This window comes from Nematolebias whitei, chromosome 14 (assembly GCF_014905685.2).
Source record: "Nematolebias whitei isolate Nwh7 chromosome 14, NemWhi1, whole genome shotgun sequence".
NCBI classification, from domain to species: Eukaryota; Metazoa; Chordata; class Actinopteri; order Cyprinodontiformes; family Rivulidae; genus Nematolebias; species Nematolebias whitei.
This window is the reverse complement of record NC_056511.1, coordinates 39,688,465-39,710,454: the sequence shown is the minus strand read 5'-3', so window position 1 is coordinate 39,710,454 and position 21,990 is coordinate 39,688,465. Positions and strand designations below refer to the sequence as shown.

The window sequence follows — 21,990 nt, the reverse complement described above, 5'->3', positions numbered from 1 at the left end:
TTTAGCCGAACAGAGACATTCATGAACAAAATACTAAGAGCCAGTACTGTTTTGAGGAAAAACAAAAAACAGCCTCCCAGCCCTGGTTGTTAGTAGCTGCATAAAGTCCACCTGTTCAGCAGATGTAGAGAAACGTTTGGTTTGTTAGGGGAACGCCTCAGAAGCTGGATATAAAAACGCAAAATGTTTTAGTTCCACTGGACAACAGGACAAAAAGTCACAAACCATAAAACAGAACTCGACAACAGTGTCTTGTTTTTTTAGGAACATTTCTCTGGAAAGTGAGTCACAGAAATCAAGGTGCTCGTCCAGCAGCAAATACCGTTTTAGCTACTGTTTAATAAATCTTTACATTTACACATCTGAACAAAATCATAATCTGCTCCAACCCTTTTATTTAGCCTCTAATTGCAAAACCCTTCACATTTGTCTGGTAGGAAAAATAAGAAATATGACGAGGAACCTCACCTTGTTTGTTTTCTAGTCTATTCCTCCCATGTTTTCAAGGTTCCGATCACTAAGTAGGAAAACTTGGACCCCAGACAGGCTGTCCTCCATCTTTTGGACTGATCTGCCCTGCATGTGAAGTGTTCAGTACTTTTTGACGTTGATGAAAACTTTGATGGCTCCAGTGAAGTCAGCAGAGAGAAGAACCTCTGTGTGGTCTGTTTTTAGAGCTCCTGCAAAGGAAACAAACATTTAATAAACCAGCCTCCGTGTTGTCAGATCAGTCTGAGCGACCAAAACATTGCGTACCTGACGGTATCGTTTCGGAGTCTGTGGAATCCAGGCTCTTGCGGTCCGCTTCCGGTTTCTCTGCCGTTTCTTGTGGAACGATGAGGGCCGGATGAGGCGCAAAGACGGCCGAGGTGACCACTGCGTTGTGTGCTGGCAGACGAACGCAAAGCTTTAGAGAGAAAATAGTTCAAACACCGATAACCTGCTGTTTGAGTCCAGATACCTTTGATTCCTTCCCAGAAGTCGTTGCGGTCTCGTCTTACGGAAGTGAATTTGCTAAGATCGTGGTAGGTGCTCCAGATGTAAACATATTTATCCTCGGAGCCGCTGACGATGAAGGAGTAGTCGTGGCTGTAAGACAGTTTTTAAAAAGGTGAATTTTAGACGGTAAAATCGCTCGTTTACGATCAAGTAACTTTTACAAGGTTAAAAATGTTCAGTGTGATGGGAAGCCTTCACCTGAAGCTGGCTTTAATCTGGCTGCTGCTGTTGACGTAACCTTTGTACTTCATGGACAGAGACAAGTCCCTCAAGTCATACAGGCGAATGCGAGAATCGTTTGAGGTCACCAAAATCTGAGGGCAGAGGGTTTGGATGTTTAACAAGCCTTAAGATGGAGAGCTCAGGCTGCGTTCACACTGCAGGAAAATGTGGCCCAAATCAGATTTTTTTTTTTCAGGACAATCTGAACGTGACAAATCTGCCCCAAGTCTTAAACAACGTGCTACTGAATTAGACATATCTAATGTTCTTCAGAGTGTCCTCAGTCTGAACGGTCAGGTCGCATTTCATCCAACTCTGATATCACTGAAGTAGGGGTGAGCAGGTCCATCTTATCTAGAGAAACGTCATTTCCAGTGATAACGCAGTGCGAATGCCTACAGCTGATTTTAGCTGGAACCAAGCCGAAAAGGTTTAATTACTCAACTGTTAATGTGAATCTGAACATCTGACATTCGTTGAGAGCAGAAAAATAAAAGTACAAATGTGTAGAAAAAGTTGAATAGAGCAGGAATAAGCTTAAATAGACAGAAGGTGAATGAATCGTAAAAACGCTGAAATGAGAAAAAAGTAGCTAAAGAGACTAAAGCTGAAATTAACTGCTGAAAGCATGGTGAAATTATGAAAAAGCACAAAAAGCAGAAATTGGCAAAAATAAATAAGGCAGAAGAAAAGTACCTGAAAAAGCTGAACTTGGCAGTAAGAAGATGGAAGGAGCTGAAGCTGAAATTAGCAATAAGAAGCTGAACCAGAACAGCCGAAATTAGCAGTAACAGGTTGTAAACAGCTCAAAGAGTTTGAAGGATGTGAAGAGCTCCACTCATTTGAAATGAGACAAACATGGCCAACAAAAATATTTTAAAAAGTAAAAGTTGGACAAATACCAAAAGTCCCAGCAGGAATGTCCTGAATAAACGTTTTGATTTATGAATTGTTGACAGCACAACAATTGTGGAAAGAGTTGTGTGCCAAAAAATGGACAGAAGGAAAACGGATCTGAAAGTTGAGAATGATTCAGAAAAGTTCACGCAATGATACCAACCTGTGCAGTTAAAGTCTTAGATCTCTGCATGTCTTCAGCTGAGGAACAAGCTCAGTTTTCATGTCCTGGATGAAACTACAGCAACATCTGATGCCAACGTTGTCGAATCGTTTTGATACAAACGTGATGGGATCCATGTTTGGTTTTACCTTCAGTTCGTCTCTCGCATTCCAAAAATACAATCCTGCACCGAAGGAGTCGTCAAGGGGCAGGATTAAACGCAAACACGGGACCAAACAAGCATGGCAGACACTTGGATCGGTTCTGATTGCACCGCAGCTTCAGGATCACACATGCTAACGTGTAGCATCCATATTTACTTAATTAAACCCTGCGTGCCGCACGTGACGTCACTAAATCTTCCTCAGAACTGTAAACGGATCACACTGGAGTCTGATGGAGGTTGCATTTTAATATGAACGACCACGCAAAAAAAACAAAAAATGGTATCTGAGCAAATAAATTTGGAACTGAGCGTTAAGACCTGCAGTGCGAACGTATCCTCAAACGTTCTGCTCGTGACTGTAGAGGAGGGAAGTTCTGACCTTACTTTCACCCGGCAGAGGCTCTATTCCAGTTATTTTACGTCCGACTTTGTTCCGGCCTCTGGTGGACCTCACATGTATCTGAGTGTGGTATTTCAGTCGCTAACGAGGGAAAAAACACATTAACTGATATGAATACAGTGATGAGGGTGTGATTAGGAGACTAAAGTCCAGAAAAAGAAGTACCTCGGTGTCATAAAAGATGCAGCGGCCGTCGTACGTGCCAATGACGGCGTACTTCCCATTTTGGCAGAAGTTGGCTGCAGTAATGAGTCGGGTTTGACCGTCCACCTCGTTCCACAGCGCCACCTTCTTGTCTGGAATGTTCCAAAGTCGGAGTTTTCCATCCAGAGAACCGCTTAAAAAGTATCGATCGTCCTAAGAAAGATCAGAGAAAATAGTATTTCAGTTAAACGAGACGGGGAGACGATGACAACGGATGGTTTTGTGTCGAGGCGACCCAACTTACTCTGGGGTGGAAAGCGATGGCTGTGACGAAATCGATGTGTTGAAAGCAGCAGAGACACTCTCTCCGGGATATGTGCCATAACCGAACCGTTTTATCCATGGAGGAGGAGAGCAGGAAGAAGTTCTACAGGACAAAACCAGAACAGGTAAGCAGGATTTAGGACGTGTGAGCAGGGAGCACAACGACGAACCCAGTCCATCTTTATTTGTAAAGCACGTTAAAACGCTGCAGCAGATTAAAGAGCTGCACAGTCGATGAAACACGAGCCACGCAATACAAGACGATTAAAACCAATATAACCAGCAAGATTCATTAAATTGAGTCAAATAAAATCAGATGAAACTAAAAAATCTACCGGCTCAAAATTAATCCAACTCTTTTTGAAGCACAAGTCAAGGAAAAGAGCTGGTTTTAAACAAAGACCATGAACAGGCCTGTCTGAGTTGCAGGGGCAGCTCGGTCCATGACTTAAGAGCTGCTGCAACAAAAACATGATCCCCCACCCCCCGAGCTGGAGTCTAGATGTAGGGATCTGATCTTTGTAGGATGCAGCAGCTCAGAGAGGTAGGATGGGACAAGGTCATCCAAAGATTTTCAAACAAAAGTTCTTCAAAATGTTTCAGCCAGAGGAGGGAGGACAAACGGAGATGTTCTCATGTTAAACAGCGCAGCAGCTTTTTTTTTCATTCAACCTTTATTTACACTGTAGAAGGTAAATCCCATTGAGCCTCGAGGACTCATTTACAAGAGACCTGCCCAGGACCTGAGCATTTTGGACTCTTCAGTCGGGTCACGGAGGAGCCACTCAGCCCCAGATAAAGTGCTGTAATCCAGCCGGGTGGTGGGAAAAGCATGGATTACCGTCTCAAAGTGTTTTCTTGGAAGAAGGGGCTTTATTTTGGCGAGCTGCCTCACATAAAAACATTTTAATGAATAACCTGATCTGAATTTCTAGCTAAAGCCCAGGACCCAGTTCAACCCCCAGATATCCCAGTCAGTTTGCCGTACTGGACCAAGGAACTAAAAGCTACAGGGGATGGCCCAGTAGTGTCCAAAAACCACCACTTCTGTTTTGGTTTCAATAAAATTGAAGACGAGGGGAGTGGAACCATCACCTTGGACCAGGACAAGTCCAACAGGTCAGCTGTGTGACCTTTGTACTTGCAGAAGGGAACCTGACGGAACGGAGCATTTCTGTCTTCGGTGTCTGGGTCCTCTGGAAGACAACTCATCTAAAATACAAGAGCAAAGATTTCAAGAAAAAAGGCTCAAACAGCTGTTGGTAGGAAGGTTTAGAATCCAGCGTTATTACCAGGATAAAGAGCTGAAAGTAAAGACTGTTTCTCCACTCACCCCAGGATCAGTGTCAGATTTAGAGGAGCATAAACTTTCCTGAGAGGGAGAAGGTGAAACTCGACCTGGATGGAGTAAAAACACAAAGCATGACCCTCCAGCAGCACTTGTGTCGTGCAGCCTCGATGTGGAGCTGCAGGTGAGCGTACCTTCCGTGTTGTACTTTATCCTCATATTATTGAAGTAATCAAAGGCCGTCTTCAGGACCCAGATGCGAACAATGTTATCTTGACCTGCCGTTGCCAGCAGCCGCCCGCAGTGAGAGAACTTCATTGTCCAAACAGCGCCCTGACAAAAAAAACATTAATTAAAACGTTTATTAATACATGAATCCAAAATGCTGGATGACAACAGTCTTACCATGTGCTCTCCACTCAGGTCCTGCACAACCTTGATCTGATCGAAGTCAAAGGGACCTTTGAAGCTGTGAGCCGCCTTAAATTTGACAGGTCTGGTGTAAGGCATGCCTTCATCGTCACTGGATGAAGGGTCGTCCTGATCTGTGTGGAACACTGGTGAGCAACCGACACAAAACGCAGCGCTGAAATGATCTGGATCTCTGCAGCAGCAGGCATGCTTCATATTTATGTAGCAAAATCCTTTACATGTTTAAATAAAACCTTCAAAAGCAGCACAACGTTCTGTATCTGCAGAACTAGTACTCATGAAATGATTTTGAACATTATAGAAAGTACCTAGAGAGGGACAAAGACAAACAGCCTGAACTGTTAAAAATATTTTTTTTAAATGTGATTTTTGTTTTTTTATAGGAAAAAAATAAAACGTACTTTTAACTTCGTCCCGCACACTTTTCACTTTATTGACCGCCTTCTCTCCGTACTCCTCGGCGAGGTGTTTGGCCTTCTTCACGGACTTGCCCAGGAATTTTTTCAGCTGCGTTCTGGTTGAAAATAGAAAAAGGGAACAAGTTTTCGTGCTCCAACTCAGATCGTGCGGAGGGAAGAAGCTAAACTGAGCGGCATTACGTTTTCTGCTTCAGTTTTCCACCGTCTGTGTCTGACAGGGCGGCCTGAGGCTTGTCGTCGTCATCCGACTGCGCCGCATCGTTCCTGGACGTAGGAAAAAATATATATACACATTTCATTTGTTTTAATGCTTTAAAGTCTACATAGTCCACAGCAACACTAACTTCATCTTAAATGCTTAATTTGACGCTCAAATAAAAGTCTCAACATCATTATTGCTATATTTTAATGTAAATGTCGAGTGGTTTAAACAGTAAAGGTACTCTTCAGCTTACGTAATGTACTCCTTGGTCCTCCTCATGATGTGCAGCGTGAGAGGGTTGATCCCAGCAGGAAGTTTCTCCTCTGCCTGAATCAAAGGTATCTCTTCGCCCGTGTCTAAATTCTTGATCATCACGCTGGCCAGGATTTCCTGTTCACAGATTACACTCGAGTGTGACTCTGCAGTGCAGCACACAGGGGAAATTTACGCGCCAAGTGAAATATAACATTTTATAACCTGATGAAAAAAGTTCCAAATGACTAAAATGGCCCTAAAAACTGGCATTGTGGGAAATATGTCATCTGCTTGGGTTAGTAATGAGCAAGGGATTTAGAATAATGTATCTAAATGTTTTCCAAACAGTTTAGCATCTCAGAAATGTGGAAATAAAGACCTAGCTGGTACAAAGATATGACCCCATCTCTGTCCCTAATCACTGTAAACAGACAATGGGAAATGGTGGCCTTGGCCCCCCCCCATAGATTAATCTTTGCCCACCTCAGTCATTTGAGGAAACTCTACTTAAAAGCAATATAAAACATGGCACAAAAAGTTTAAATTAAATAATAATAAATAACTAATTAGATATTGAGCCTACTTACTCAATATGAAACAGTTTCCTTAAATGATTGGGGGGTCCGGTTTACATAAAATATGCTCGTGGTCTTCTTGGATTTTAACGTGGTAATCCAATTTTTGATCGTAACCATTTCTAGATGCAGCCACACACCAAAATGGAAGTTGGCACCTCGCTTATTTTTCAAGTTACCGTGCTCACAACGTGCACGCACGGACAGAAGGTATTCCTAATTCCCTCTCTTTTCTCCACGACGGGGGGCCAACAAAGGAGAAGACACAAAACAACTCTTACTTCATCTGTTAGTTCTCTACCAGAGTTGGAGCGTGGACGCTGAGGACCAGGAGTTTGTCCTCCGCTCTGAGTCGAAGCCTGTTCACCCTCATTTTCCTGTGAAAACAGAAATACATCCATAATGAACAGAAAACAGAAAGCAATGATGCAACAGATGCGTGCACTGCTCATCATTAAGCAGCTCTGAGCGCGTTCCTGACGGACAGCAGCTTCACTGACCTGAGCCGTCACCACCTTGTCCCCACTTGTGGCGCTGGCCAGATCCAAGGAATGCTGAAGATCTTTTGTTAAACTTCTTACTGTGCTGCACGGAGACACCAGGCCCGACGGATCCAGAGAATCACAGCTGACTGAACCCACTGCTCAAACAACAAAACAAGACTTTTACTGAAATCTGGACAGATGGTTTTAATTTCATTCTCTGCTTTTCCAATGAAATGTCCTCTCACCTTCTAGTCCACTAGGCCTCAGAGTCTCCTGAGACTTCTTGAAGGAAAAGCTGTTCCTAGCTGGTGGAGGTGGTCTTGGTGGAGGACCCCCAACAGGAGGGGGTGGGCGAGAGGGAGGCGGCTTCTTTGTGCTGGCTACAATATCTGGTTCTACTGCAAATTGTCGTGGGGGTTTCATGGGCCCGTGAGAGTCTATATCAGCCAGACTGTCAGTCAAGGGAACCTGGTCTAGGATATCTGCAGGTCTCGGCTCCTGGTCACCTCCTGCAGCTGCAGCAGCACATGGCTGGCTCTGTCCTATGGTGCTGGTGAGATCTGGAGGCTGCACACGTTCCTGCGATACAGCTGACGGTCCTGGAAGATCTGAAGGTTCAGGATCAGGTGAAGAGTTAGCGTCGTTTGTTGCTCCGCTTTCCTCTTGTTCCTGCCCCTCGACAAGTTCAGGTCCGACAGCTCGCACTGGTTGCTCCACTGGAACTACCTCAGCAGTCGGCTCTTCCTTTGACCCTGCTCGTACATCAACGTGCAGCTCGTCTAACAACTGAACCACCTCGCCAACATCCTCAACACTTCCCTTTTGACTCTCCTCAATGATGCTATCAATGATCTATGAACAGAAAATACCAAGATTATATTTGTATTTTGTTCACTGGTTCATTTGTCCAGTTCAACTCTGTTAGAGATGTGTCTGTAATTGCACCCCCCCCCCCGCCCCGTTACGAAACCGTACCTGCAGAGAATCATCTTGCTGAGTCTCAAGGGCGGCACAGCTCACATCCTGCACAGCATCTGAACTCTGAGATACCTGTTTAAATAAAAACAAATTACATAACAAAATTATCACCAAACGTTATGTAAACTGTTCAACTTTTAGGGATTTAAATATTAAATAAAGCTTGCCCTCATCCAGTTTAAAAAATGATCAAAGCAACCTCAAATGAACAGAAACACGTTATATTTATCTGAGAAACTCTACGACATGCAGAAACAGAGCGTTAGAGACCAAGTACCCGGTGATTAAACAGGTTGTAGAACCACTTCAACAAGTAACAACTTGAAGTATTCATCTTCTGTAGGACAAGATCAGTCTGTCACAGTTAGGGAGGAATTTAGGCTCGTTCTTCTTTACAACTTTCCTTCAGTTTAATGATGTTTGCAGAATGTTTGTTTACAGACAGTTGTTCTGTCGAAGTGTTTTAGACTGAAGTCTGAATGTTAAACCACAGTCACATCTGGATTCCACCTTTTTGTTGTAGATCTGTCGCACCTTCGTCTTCAACCCTGAACCATCAAGCTGAACACTGCATCACAGCCGAATATAATCACTTTTTATTTAATTACTCTTTCTTTAGATTCATTCGGTTATTGCTCTAGATATCTTGTGGCTTGGTGGATGCAGCCTGTTCTTACAGAGAGGTGAGGTTTTCTGCTGGAAACCCTTAAAAACAAGCCAAACTTGTTTCATCTTAAACTTTAAGACTTAAAGCACTGACTGCACCCAGTGGGGTTTGAAATGCGGCTCCTGGTTTTGTTTGTTTGTATTTTTCTAAACAGTCTGACCTCACAATGAGCTTAGGGGGAGAATAAAAAGTTTCTGAATGTTTTCCCACTTGCAAACATTACTCCCTTAACTTTAAAATGTTTGGAAAGAGTCCTGTTCCTTACAGATTTTTAAAGGAGCAAAACCTGATTAAGATTATTCTTATGGGGGGGGTTGTCTTTGAAGCTGTGTTTTCATTTTCAACACACCCGCAAATGTTCCAGAGCATCAAATTGCCAGTTTATGCTTTTAAAGAGATGTTCACTCTTGTTGGCAATCAGGTTATAAAGAGCATGTGATTGACAGCACTTTGTTGTAACTTGAGCAGTGAGTTTACTCACTTTTTCATATGCTGCTTCGGCAGTTCTTAGTTTGATTCAATAAACAACAAAACCCAACCTAAGTGGTTTTGTTTACTTGAGGTTGTATTTACTTTAATCTAAAGCCCAGATGATGAGCCTATGTATCCACCTTTGGTCAACAGTGCTTGAGTTTTTAAAAACAAACCTGAGGTGACGGACAGATAAACTTCACAGGTTGCCTGAAAAACAAGAGTTACAGTCATAAGTGCAGGGAAACTCAATTAACAAAACACTATGTAAATTAGTTCCATTTTTTGTTAATGTGGACATTAAAACTAGATAAAAAGTTCAATCATGTCATCTGGACAAGTTTCTTTTTTGGGAGGAACGTTTCGTCTTTCATCCAAAAGACTTCATCAGTCTGAGGCCTGCCAACCCAGATCTGTCTTACAACACCTTCTCGATGTGTTTCGAGCCAGCCCTCTGTGGAATCCAAAGAAACTAGCTTTACACGTGCAAAAAGGGGACCATCCATCCAAAACAATAATCATGCATAACAATCAAATGTTTTCAGCCAGATGGCCAACTTGCTACTCACAGAAACAGCCTGAGGACACCTGGCCAAAATGGTTCAGAAAAAAGGTTTGACAGCTCAATCATCCATGTAGATAAATCACAAAAAAGGGTTAAATCATGTCATCTGGACATCTTTTAGAATGTGAAAATTAGTTTGCTTAAACCAACCTTTTTCCATACAAAGTGTTGGTAATAGAAAGTTTCTGAATATCTGGCCAGGTTCACTCAGTGTCGCACAGACTATTGTTTGGTAAATATGATATAGTAAAGGTAAGTTAGAAGCATGATCAATACTCTAAAGATCATATTTAGTGGTATTTCCTAGCCAAAAATATTATGCTCAAGCTATGATGGCATTAGTTGCTGTAATAAATTAATGTGACTGACACAAAATTAAAACCTGCACTAAGGTCTACTGGTATTAAAATGTGCACTTACACTTTTGGAGATGGGGTGAAATTAACGTCCTCTGGAGCATCATAGAACTCCTCGGTGTCGCTTGTATCTGAAGCCATGCTAACAGTTTAGCTCAGCAGCTAGTCCAAGTTAGACAGCTGTGTCAAAGCCTAACCTGCGGTTCTCTTCACTATCTTACATGTGCACTGTCCTCGCTTTACACAGTCTTGTTTAAATTAACCGTGTAATTTAGCCCAAGCGTCGTGAAAAACGACTTTCTTATCCAACGTCATGTCATTACGTTACAAATATGCTAGCCAACGCCAGGCTAACGAATGTAAATCTGTGGTTCTATGTTGACTGTCTTCCACCTCGTAAAACCGGGCTTGTTCACAGCACAGAATAATAAAAAAAGACGGTTAAAAAAATGTCCTTTAGAAACAATAACCTCCTGATCAGCAGTAAAGCTAACGGAGTCAATGAGCAGCGTCATAAACAAACTAGTAACAGGAGAAAAAAAATACCCCTAACGTTCAGTGAACGGGTGTGTCGGAAGGCGGGGCTTTTTCTTCTTCTACGGTTCTATTGTGACAGTTCACTGCACAGTAGTTTAACACGCAAGTTTTTTATTTTTTATTTTTTTATTTTATGGAAAAAGAGCATTAGGTTGGGGGAGGGGGATATTAGTATGCGGAGTCCAGCAAAAGCCAAATGTAAAAAAAATAAAAAAAAATAAAAAATATGGATTCCGGGATCATGACGTCAGCCGACATGCGCAACGCAATGCATTTTTTTTTCCATTCAACCTTTATTGTACAGGTTAGTCCCATTGAGCCTCGGGGACTCATTTACAAGAGAGATCTGAATTTTAACAAAAAGTGATGGATGCGTACACGTTTGTTATTTTATTTTGTTTTTTAACAAATGAAAATAAAATGATAATTAAAGGGGAAAGTAGTGAAAAAAACAGCTAGATTGTAAGGTGGTGTAGAAAACTAAAAAGAGAGGTCAAGGTCGAGAGCTTCAGGTCTTTATGCAAGATATTCTAGGAGCGGAGCAGGAGAAGGCACTTTGCCTAGTTCAGTCCGCACTGAGGGAACACTGCAGGTAATAATGTCCTGAGAGCGCACGCTGTATTTGCGCTCACTTAGAGACATGTAGGAGGAGATGTATGAAGGCAGCAGACCAAGAAGTGATTTAAAGATGAAAATGTACCAGTGGGAGAGTCTACGTGAAGTTAATGATGACCAGTTAACCAGTGAATACTGGGTGCAATGGTGGTTATGATAGTTACAGCCAGTTTTGGGAGCTTAGGACACAGAATGGTGCGGTGTGATTTTGTTTACATGATCATAAATGAAATCACAAAGAAATGGTGAATGCTTGCTGTGTTATCAACTGCCACAATCGTTCTCACGATCGTAGAGGAAACTTCTTGCAGCTTGGAAACAACACAGTGGAACAAAGGTCGCCGAGCTAACAAAGAGATGTCGCATGGCATGGGTTTCAGCTGTAAGACAAACAAACATCACCTTCAGTAGTATTTCCCGACACATGTGCCCCAGTGTTGTTTTGAAGCTATAAACCATTAAATAACAGTGTGAACTGAACATGAACTCATGTAACCTTCATACTTTGCATAATGTGAATAAATGATGGAAGCATAATTCAAGTTTTTAGTGTTTTTATTTGTGTCACAACAATGAGCATTGTAAACAAGTATATCATATTGGCGGTGTAAACAAAGACATTTGAAAATGTATTTTAACACAAAATCTGTATTGAATATTGCACTGAAAATCTCATAGTACCCAATGTAGTGCAGATAAAACCGTTAAAGTGGCAGTGTAAACTTTGATATATAACAGTGAGGAAGTAAAAAAAGCAAAAGGTAACCAAATAACCTCCTAGGACCTGGCATCCACATATGCAAGAGTCCGGGTCTTAGGAGGTTAAATATGCAAATGTAATCATTCAATGCCGTGCAGATTAAACTAGTACATTTAAAGTAAAAGACTATTGCAATGCAACATTTTTCAGTCAGGTCATCTGGACAGTTTCTTTTTTATGTGCTGAAACGTTTCGCCTTCGGTCCGGAAGGCTTCATCAGTCAAGGAAACACACAACAAAAGCGAAACGTTTCAGCACAAAACAAAGAAACTGTCCAGATGACCTGACTGAAAAATTTTAGATTTTATACCTGGATTATTGAGCATGGACTTTGTTGTTTTCAACCAGTTTGACAAGACTGTCAACAAGGAAGAGGGCCGGCAATGGAGGAGGGGGCGTACCAAAGAGACTATCTTATCACAAGCAGAACTGGTTTGTTCCACTTTGGAGTAAGCTGTTGGGGGAAGAATCAGTTTTGTTGTGTGTTGTGTGATCTGTTTATATTTGAGTAAAAATGGATTTCTTCACTTATGTGGAAAATTCAAATCTCTCAAATTTTAGTTTTGTAAATAAATACTAAGTAAATTGTGGAGCGCTCTGAAAGCAGGTCAAGAAGTGAAAGGCAGATGATAAAACAGGCTGATGATGAAACATCTGCATGTTCTGCTTATTTATTCATACAGAAAGATGCTTGCCACAGGAAAAGTTGTGAAGTAATATAATTATTTATTTTTTTAACCTTTATTTATACAGTCTAATTGAGTCACAAGGACTCGTTTTCAAGCGAGACCTGTTTCCAAGTAAAATCTCTAAATTTAAAAACTTTATTTTAAGAACATAATAAACGGTTGTGGATGAGGTTTAAACTTTTGATAAATAGAATCTTTCACAGCCTTCAAAAAGTCACAAAGTGCTTCACAGTAAAAAAAAATTTAATCCATCCATCCATCCATTATCTTTACCTGCTTCTTCCTTTTCGGGTTGAGGGGGGCACTGGTGCCGGTGTCCAGCCATCACTGTAGGAGAGGCAAACAATCAGCAAATATATAGATTTGTCAGTTTGTGTTATCTTTATTGTAATCACAGTTGTATTTGTGTTTGTTATGAAACAATATTGACAGCAACCTTAATAAATCAAAATGAAAAATTTGCTCTCCTGCTGAAGCTGAAGTATTAAGACTGCTGCTCGGTCTTTACATAAGTCTAGATTCAAGTAGGTATATTTATCTTTTTCTTTCTTTAAATACCTGATCTTTTAAAGATTGTTGAGACTTTTAAATGTTTCTTTTTTCCTTGGAGTTTGATTCAGGCAGAATATGAAATCCATTTAGAGCTGATGGGTTTTATATGTTGTTCATCTCTATATTATTTTTTTCCTTCTTGAGTTTCCATGTGATACAAGATAACTTGTATTTCCTTGTTTTTATGTTTTATAATATATTTTCATCTGAATAAATTGTAAAGCACTTTGGTCAATTTTAAGCATGTGGCCAAATTTCAAGAAATTAGTGTGTTTGTTGGGGGTTCATCAAGCTTTGAATCATTAACCAGTTAAGAAAATTCATTACACTTTCTGTAAAACAATTAAACAATACCTATGTACAAAATATCACTTTTGTGTTTGAACAGGAGTAGTCTCTGATAACCTTATCTAAATATAAAAATGTATTTAAATTTATTTTTCTCGCAATAGTTTGTACTGCTTTCATGTCCCACATATGCAAACCATACCCTTTTGTGCAAAATCGTTCAATTACGGAGTTCCTAGTTATTGTGACAATAAAATAATTATAACAAAGAAATACAATAAACTTCTCACATAATTTCCTTTCACAGTGCGCATACAAATAAATCAGTTCCTTCCTCATTTTCAGTTTTGTTAAAATTCATTTTCACTTCATTTAAAGTTTAATTTACTGAAGGTTATGGTTTAAAAGCTTGGGAGAACAGACTGTACAGCTTCCGTGCGCCTCACATGAACAGGACTCTTCCTAAAACCCACTTTATTTAGTAACGGAAGTTTTCAGCCAATAAAAGAAGATTGCCATACTTTTCAGCCAATGGAAAGTTGCGATATTCCCGGTCTCCCAGTAATCTCGAACATGATTGGTTAAAAGGGAGGCAGGGAAGGCGGTCTTGGGATTGTAAGTGGATTTGAGGGCTTGGATAGAAAAACAAGGACGCTAAACGTCTCGTTCTTGAAAGGTATGAAGTGAATATGTTATTTAAAAGTTTCAAGGTGTGTTAAAGACTCGTACAGGTGTTGTAAGAACATATGTAGCTTACTGTGCTGAACAGTCACGAATTTAACCAGCAGCAGCAGCCATCTGTTGTTGGGTCTATATCAATCAATCAACCAACTAACAACTAAACCAAACTCTTGTTTAAACGCCGTTTTTTTTAACGTTACTTAAAATTGATTAAACTAAGGAAAGGTAGTGACGGGTGACCAACTCCATTTAAGCTAGCCCGTTAGCCTTATTTTCAGGTTGGAGTTAGCTAAGCTAGTTAGCCGCAGCCTGATTCCCACAGGAGTAGCATGAACCGAGGATCCGGCCAGAAAATCCTCACGGATTCGGTTCGACAGTGGACTCTTTTTACATCGGGACATTTTAGTTTTGTTTTTATTGACGGAAAACAACAGTTGAACCTTCAACAGCTGTTTGAAGGTGAAGAGCCGAGGTAATTTTCTCAAAACGCCGCGAGAGTTTTAAGTTTTAAAAGGACCAAGAGCTCCCACGGAGTTCATCTCCACCACTTCTTGATGATTAATTTAAATAATAAACATTTCACGACAGGAATTGGACTTTATGTTGCAATATTATTTACTTGTTTCCTTTTGTAGGCAAATATCAAATCGTTATACATTTAGATATTTTAAATATATTGTCAGACTTTCTGGTTTATTTTATTTATTTCAGATAAATGGTGTTAAATTATTATTTTTATACGATTGTTTCTGTTGACTTATTTTTTATATATATAAATGTTTCTGTTCAGCGCCCTGAGATGACTTCTGTTGCGACTTGGCGCTATATAAATAAACCGAATTGAATTGATTATAATTCATCAGAGCAAGTTTATTTAATTTTTTTTTTTTCTGTATTTTTACTGGAGTCCAGCTGCTTTTTCACTCATTTTTCGGTCAGTACCTGATTCTTTACTGGTGGAAAATGTATTCCATATTTCTCTGACCTACATTTCCCAGCAGCTTGTCAAATCTGGGTTCAATCACAGAGACTCTGGAAATCAGGGAAAATCTCGAAAAATACTTTTTCCAGACGGGAACAACTCGGGGAATTTAAACACCGAGATTATCTTCCTGAGATTTTGACGTGTACATGCTAGTATTCTGGTATCGCTGAGTCCATGTTCTGCGTCTGCAGTGCACACGGTACTTGTATCCTTACTGGTTGTCTATGGTGGCTTTTTAGTTTCTGGTGATATAAGATGTAATTATTAGGAATAATTGCTGCATGCACGTACCGTAGGCTACAATACACTTCCTGTCATCTCTGAATGTAACTCTGATTTCCAGAAACTAAAAAGCAAAGAGGGAGTCCTGTTCCCTTTAACCTCCAGGGCTGACGTATTATGCAGCACATCATGATGGTATAAATCCTACATGTAGATCCTTTGCCCACCTAAGATGCTAAGTTCTGATTAATTTTGTGCGACTGAAATAACTCCTGGAATTTCAGGATTTACTCGAGGAAAACTCAGAGAAGTTAGTTTTTACAAATGACTGGGAACCTTGCAAATAGACCCATTTATTGAAAAGTTAAATTTACGAGGAATACCAAAATGTCACCAAGGTTTTCCCAGAGAGCTTTTAGCTGAAGACGGGAAATACAGAAGATGATCGTTGGCAGGACTTTGGTGATTTCTTTCCAGCTTTTATTTTAAGTTTTTATTGAAGATGTGACTTTCAGATTTTCTTAACTATGGATTGTCTGAAATGTCCTAAACTTTTCCACTTTGCTTAAGCACGCTGCACCTTTTGATGTGAATAGGGGTGCACGGCCCCGATTTACTTAATTTTGGGAAATCGGCTGATACTTGCATGAGAAACCGATTTTACAGATTTTTTTTTATTTAATTTTTTTATTTTTAACAACAATTGTCTGAACTTTTATATTTCAGAGCACCACCTCATGGCCAGTTAAAACAAGTTTGTATTGTTTCTTGGATATTGTTCAAGGGTATGTTTTTCAATAAAATAAGATTAGAAAATTAAAGGTCCATTGTGACCTTATAACACCTGACGGTGTCGCTTTTAAAACAAAATCGGAAGCGACAGCTCAGACTTTTAAAAAATCAGTGATTGGCCAGAAAACTGCAATCGGTGTACCCCTACTTTTAAATTATTGTAAGACATTTTAGCTTTATTGGCCACAAAAAACTAAATAAAATGGGGCGATGTAACATTTCTGCACAGTAATTTATTAAGAAGGACTGAGAACATAAAGCTTGTTCTGATTAGTAACACGCATTGAATATATTTGAACCATAATTATCCTGGTAATTAAAAAAAAAACCATGTTGCGACAAGACATTTTGGCAGTAAGGTCTGCGTGCCTCTTTGTATGTTTCTGCTGGTTATTTTATATCTAAAGCTAAAGCATAACTTGTGAATTATTGTTTATAGAATTATTACACTCGGTGAAAACGTGTGATGATCTTTGTAACATTAAAAGAAAGATGTTGTCATTAAACTGTAACGTGGGATCAGCTGTACTGATCTCACAACAATAAACCAGATCTTTCTACTGAGTTGATTTTATTTTTTTATTTTTTTAGTTGTCGTGGTGGTGAGGGTATGGAGCACCCTGCACACAGAGGAGAGACGATGCCCATCGGACTGCATGACAGGTAGGTAATGTAGAACATCTCCTCATTTCGCAATCCATTGTAGCCGTTTCAATTATTAATATTTAAATTTATTAATCAAAGCCATTTCACTTTCTTAAAACGCAATATGTGCCCCTAAGTTAGGAGCAGGTGACGTGCCTTTTAATATGTTTGAAAATATGTAATAATTTTATTTTAATTGGCCATCTACCAACAGTTACCAAGGCCTGGTATCAAACGGAGTTGGGAGTTAGTGGAACCAGTGTTAAAAGTGGGTAATCTCTGATTAAACCAATGCAAAGGTAGAGACGTGTTACTGCACCCCCACCCCCCAGGACTGAGAGCTGTTCCTCCAATGACTTCTTGAACATGTTGAGTGTTTCTGCTTCAGTTAAACCAATCGGAGCTGAAAACATGCCTGTATCTTAGCTGATCTGTTGATAGGGCCAGGTAGATATTTCTGTAACTTGGACATTTGATTTTAGGACCCACTATCTTTTTATTAGTTACACGGTGGAAAAATAATTATTTTACAGTGTCATTATAACTAAACACTTTGCTGCTTACTTTAAACAGATGTGCCTTTTTTAGGTTTTTAATTTCTCGTATTTCATAAAACACACAGCTGTTTGGCGTTTAAGTTTTTACTCAGACTGTTAATGCTTTAATGTATTAAACTAATTTTTGACAACAAAACAAATGTAAGTGTAAATGTAGTTTTACTACCACACAAAATGTTGTATAGTTCTGGCATATTCCACTGTCCATCATCCTACATAAGCATTTAAAAAATTGATTGTATTTCTCCATTTTACGCCACTGTATTCTTTATTTGCACCGGTGTATTACGTTTAGTGTAGCTTCCTTTATTTATTAACAAGGAGTTTTTAAATGTTTTTTGCATTATACAATATATAGGGTCTTGTGTAGGCTTGAAAAACAGTTTTAGATGCATATACCAGGGTTCCCAGTGACTCTGGAATTCAATGAAAACTCATAGAATGACTTTTCCACTTTTTCAAACATTGAAAACGGGGAACTTGAACACTGATCTGCAGATTAAGAGTATCTTTGAGTTTTGATGTGTACATGTGTTAATGCTAGTGTGTATCATTGAGGGGGTTGAGGTCGGGGGCTCTGAGGTTAAGTGCTGCAGCCTTGTAATCCTGGGGCTGCCGGTTCGAGTCCAGGTTACATCAGGAAGGTCATAAAACAGCTGCCACATATTTAATGCAGTCACTGCTGCAGAAGAGAGCAGACAAAATAAACTTACTGTTCTAATATAGTTGAGTCCATTCTCTGCGTCTACAGTTTACATGCATCATTACTGACTGGTTATGGCTTTTTACTATTTGATGTTAATACAATATAATTAATTATTAGGAGCTCGAGATGATAAATTCTAGGAGTTTCATACGACTGAAATATCCCCTGGAATTTCAGGACTTTCTCAGGGAAAAATTATAATGAAATGCTGGAAACTCTCTTTACTGATGTTTGCTTTAAGAACAAAGAATTGGCAAAGACTGATTGTTAAAGGCTTCTTGAAGGGGTGTCCCATGTCAGTGGAATATTTTCACCGGGGCTCTGTGCAACTTTAAAATTAAGTTCTACTACGCCTTATGTACATCCCTATGGTTAGGAAATTTTATTTGGTTAAAGTCTACTCTTACTACTTCCTGTAGTTACGATTGGAAATGAGAGCCAGGTTATTTCAAACTGCTTGTGATGAACTGATAGTCAGCAGGTGTGAAAACGGCAACAAAAAATGGTTTTCAGTTTTCTTGTCTGGAGCATTCAGGTGATAACGGGCAGGTTTTTTCAGAATGTTGATGATTTTTCTAATAATTCCCGAGTCGCTCATTTGAAAGATCGGACGGTTTGATCAGAAGTGGTGAAGCAGTCTGCCCAGGAGTGGTTGTTGGTTTAACCAGAGCACCTGAAAATCTTTTGCATGTTTTAATTAGCCAAAGTACTGACTTCTAGTGAAGACCAGATATTGTATTCTGGTTCTTAAAATGGAATACTTGACTGATGTATCGTTTTTTTTTTTTTTTTTTCTTGTTTTTCTAATATACAGTGGTAAATTTCAATCACATTTCCAGTTTAAGGAAACAAGTTAGAAAGTGTCTGGTCTGATTACATACTCCCCCACCCCCCATGGGTAAAATCATGTGTATTGTGCCAAATTTCTTAAATGTTGATGTGTTCTTCCACTTATTTTTCTTTTTGTGGGATGTTCAGGTCGGGCACTTTAATTTGAGCTGTATAATTTTATGTCTCATTCTCTTTAAATGAAAAGCTTGGTTGTATTTTTCTCTCTTTCCACACGGTGGCCCTGTTGCTTAGCTGCTGGATATTCAGCTTTTGAAAAGGTGATGAGAAGGCAGGGCTGTGCCCCCCCCCCCCCCCACCTCCTGCCGTGAGAGAACTGTGAATGCAGCAGGGCAAGTAGTCGCGTCAAATGCAATCCATTGGCTTCCCAGTGCTGCTGCTGAAGTCCCAGCCCTGGCTGTAGCCTGCGCTGCCTTCACCAGCGTATCTGTGTAGCTGCTGGGGCCACCGCCGCTCTCCCTCCCCTTTAAATGGTGTGGGCAGAGTGGGATGGAAGACTGCATTGGGAACCTTTTCATGGAAATGGTCTTTGCTGCTGGTCTTGCTGTAGCACCATCCTGGTGACAACAACATGCCTTTGAAATGGAAAAGCGGTTCTCCCGTCAGCTGGAAATTCCCAGTACCAGTCCTTAAGACATCCAGATCTTCACCCCTTTCTCCTGCCTACATGTGAGTAAAGAGCCCAACGGCTTCCACCATCTACAACCTGAGCAGTGTATTTCTGTGTGAATTAAGGTGATGTTTTCTGTGGTAACCCCAGTTAGGCAGAATGCGACTGAGCCCTGTTGTGCGCCGAGGGATGTTCCTTGCCCAGCATGAACTGTATAGTTCTGTGGCGGTGTTCTTTTTCCTGGTAAAAGGGCTCGTTTCACTGCTAGCCCAGGCATGCCAAGCGGCACATCCCTGACTCTTGCCCTCTTCCTGTGCCCATGTTTGTTTGGGATCTGGGACTCAGCAGCTTGGGAGGAGCCTGCCTTTGTCAGGATGTCTGACATGCCCTGGTTTAGAAGCTATTGTCATCTGCTACTGTTCAGGAAGGGGGAAGGGTAAAAGGCATGTGCTCCACACATCCTCTTACCGTCATATTTGTACTCATCTACAGCCTTTTTAATTAAAATTTTTAACACTGCTTTGCCTTTCTTAAAGCAAGACCCAAATTTTGAAGAGAAAAGTTAAAAATTGTTATTCAGGCAACGCGTGAACTGATTTGACGGGAAATGTTACAAGCTGGAGACGCTTACTCAGATTTTTTACCAAATTGGATTTTAGCCGTCTCTGGTTATCTTGTAGTTTTACTAATGAGCTTAAGAGCTTAACTTGGATAATTTTACACAATTTTTTTTTAAGTATCTCTGTATTCACAATAAATGTGTGTTTTTACTTATTTTTTGTGTTTTTAATTCTTGCAGGAGTGGCTAATTATAAATTTAATAATTCAACGAGTGTATTTATATTCACACTAATAAAGCATTAAGAAGTTTGGACTAAATAAATGGTCAACTTTTTTTTTAGGTTCATGAGGCCAATAATTTGTCACAACGTGATCATAGAGTTAAGTCTTGCTTTTAAAGGATGGTTAAGACCTTTTAAGTTATTTTTGGAGTCTCAGAGAGCGATCTCAACTATTCATCTCCGTCTGAGCAGCTGGGCGTTCAGAGCTTTTTCCAAGGACAGCTCAGTGGTTGTAACGGTTATCTGACAGACTCTAAATCAAACCATGGAGTTTTAAAATTATTAAAAAAATTGTATTATATAACTTCAATGTTTGAACTGATTGATGGCTAAAGTGAGTTTTTTTAAATTGTCTTTTATTCTAATGTAGTAATTCGGTAACGGTGGATTGATTTTGTATGAAACTCTTACTTTGTCCACCTTGTTGTTTTAATAATTATTCAGGGTGATAAACCTCCTTTTTAAAATGTAACGGCATACTCAAAAATAGTTCTATATATAAAACTGCATGTCCAAATTGTTCAGTAGCATCATTTGACTGTGTTGACACATTAGCTCGTTTTTTTTTTAAACATCAGTATCGGTGCTGGTCTCGTCTTGGCTTTAATGAGGACCCTGTCAGCGACTGTAAAAATTGTGTACATGCTGTGTTCATGTTGTTTTCATCACTTGACGTTGTGTAAGTGCAAGTAGAGGATCCTCACACCAGCCTGTCAGCAGGTCTTTTTGGAGAACGATGACAACTCCTCCCATGCAGTTAACCGCATGAAAGTACGTCGGGTTGACTAGAGTGGACGTGGACGGTGTTTTTTATTTATTTATTTTATATAAAGTACAGGTGCTGGTCTTAAAATTAGAATATCATGAAAAAGTTGATTTTTATTTCAGTAAGTCCATTCAAAATGTGAAACTTGTAGATTATATTCATTCATTACGCACAGACTGATATATTTCAAATGTTTATTTATTTTAATGTTGATGATTATAACTGACAACTAATGAAAACCCCAAATTCAGTATCTCAGAAAATTAGAACATTACTTAAAACCAATTAAAAAAAGGATTTTTAGAAATGTTGGTCAACTGAAAAGTATGAGCATGTACAGTACTTAATACTTAGTTGGAGCTCCTTTTGCCTGGATTACTGCAGCAATGCAGCGTGGCATGGAGTTGATCAGTCTGTGGCGCTGCTCAGGTGTTATGAGAGCCCAGCTTGCTCTGATGTGGCCTTCAGCTCTTCTGAATTGTTGGGTCTAGTGTATCACATCTTCCTCTTCACAATACTCCATAGATTTTCTATGGGGTTAAAGTCAGTAGAGTTTGCTGGCCAGTTAAGAACAGGGATACATGGTCCTGACTGTAGAAACTTGACACTGGACCTCAAGCAACATGGATTCTGTGCCTCTCCTCTCTTCCTCCAGACTCTGGGATCTTGATTTCCAAAGGAAATACAAAATTTACTTTCATCAGTGAACATAACTTTGGCCCACTCAGCAGATGTCCTAGGCAAGATGCTTCTGACTCTGTCTCTCTTGTTCAAGAGTGGCTAGACACGAGGAGTGTGACAGCTGAACCCCTTGTCTTGCATAAGTCTGTGCGTGGTGGTTCTTGAAGCACTGACTCCAGCTGCAGTCCACTCTTTGTGAATCTCC

At 40.0% G+C, this 21,990-nt stretch overlaps 1 protein-coding gene across 1 annotated transcript; it reads right to left on the bottom strand.

Moving 5' to 3' along the window:
• Positions 1 to 333: 333 nt before the first annotated feature.
• Positions 334 to 10,582, bottom strand: wdr44 (WD repeat domain 44). The gene is made up of 20 exons (XM_037688113.1): positions 10,073 to 10,582; positions 9,264 to 9,297; positions 7,947 to 8,021; positions 7,217 to 7,823; positions 6,987 to 7,126; positions 6,768 to 6,863; positions 5,910 to 6,046; positions 5,635 to 5,718; positions 5,437 to 5,549; positions 5,009 to 5,160; positions 4,798 to 4,936; positions 4,649 to 4,713; positions 4,411 to 4,527; positions 3,296 to 3,418; positions 3,013 to 3,204; positions 2,827 to 2,928; positions 1,198 to 1,313; positions 962 to 1,089; positions 757 to 888; positions 334 to 680 (listed from the first exon to the last, which is right to left on the bottom strand). Exons 1-20 carry the CDS (start codon positions 10,147 to 10,149, stop codon positions 592 to 594), a joined length of 2,718 nt encoding a protein of 905 aa, XP_037544041.1. The 5' UTR covers positions 10,150 to 10,582; the 3' UTR covers positions 334 to 591.
• Between the last annotated feature and the right edge of the window lie 11,408 nt (positions 10,583 to 21,990).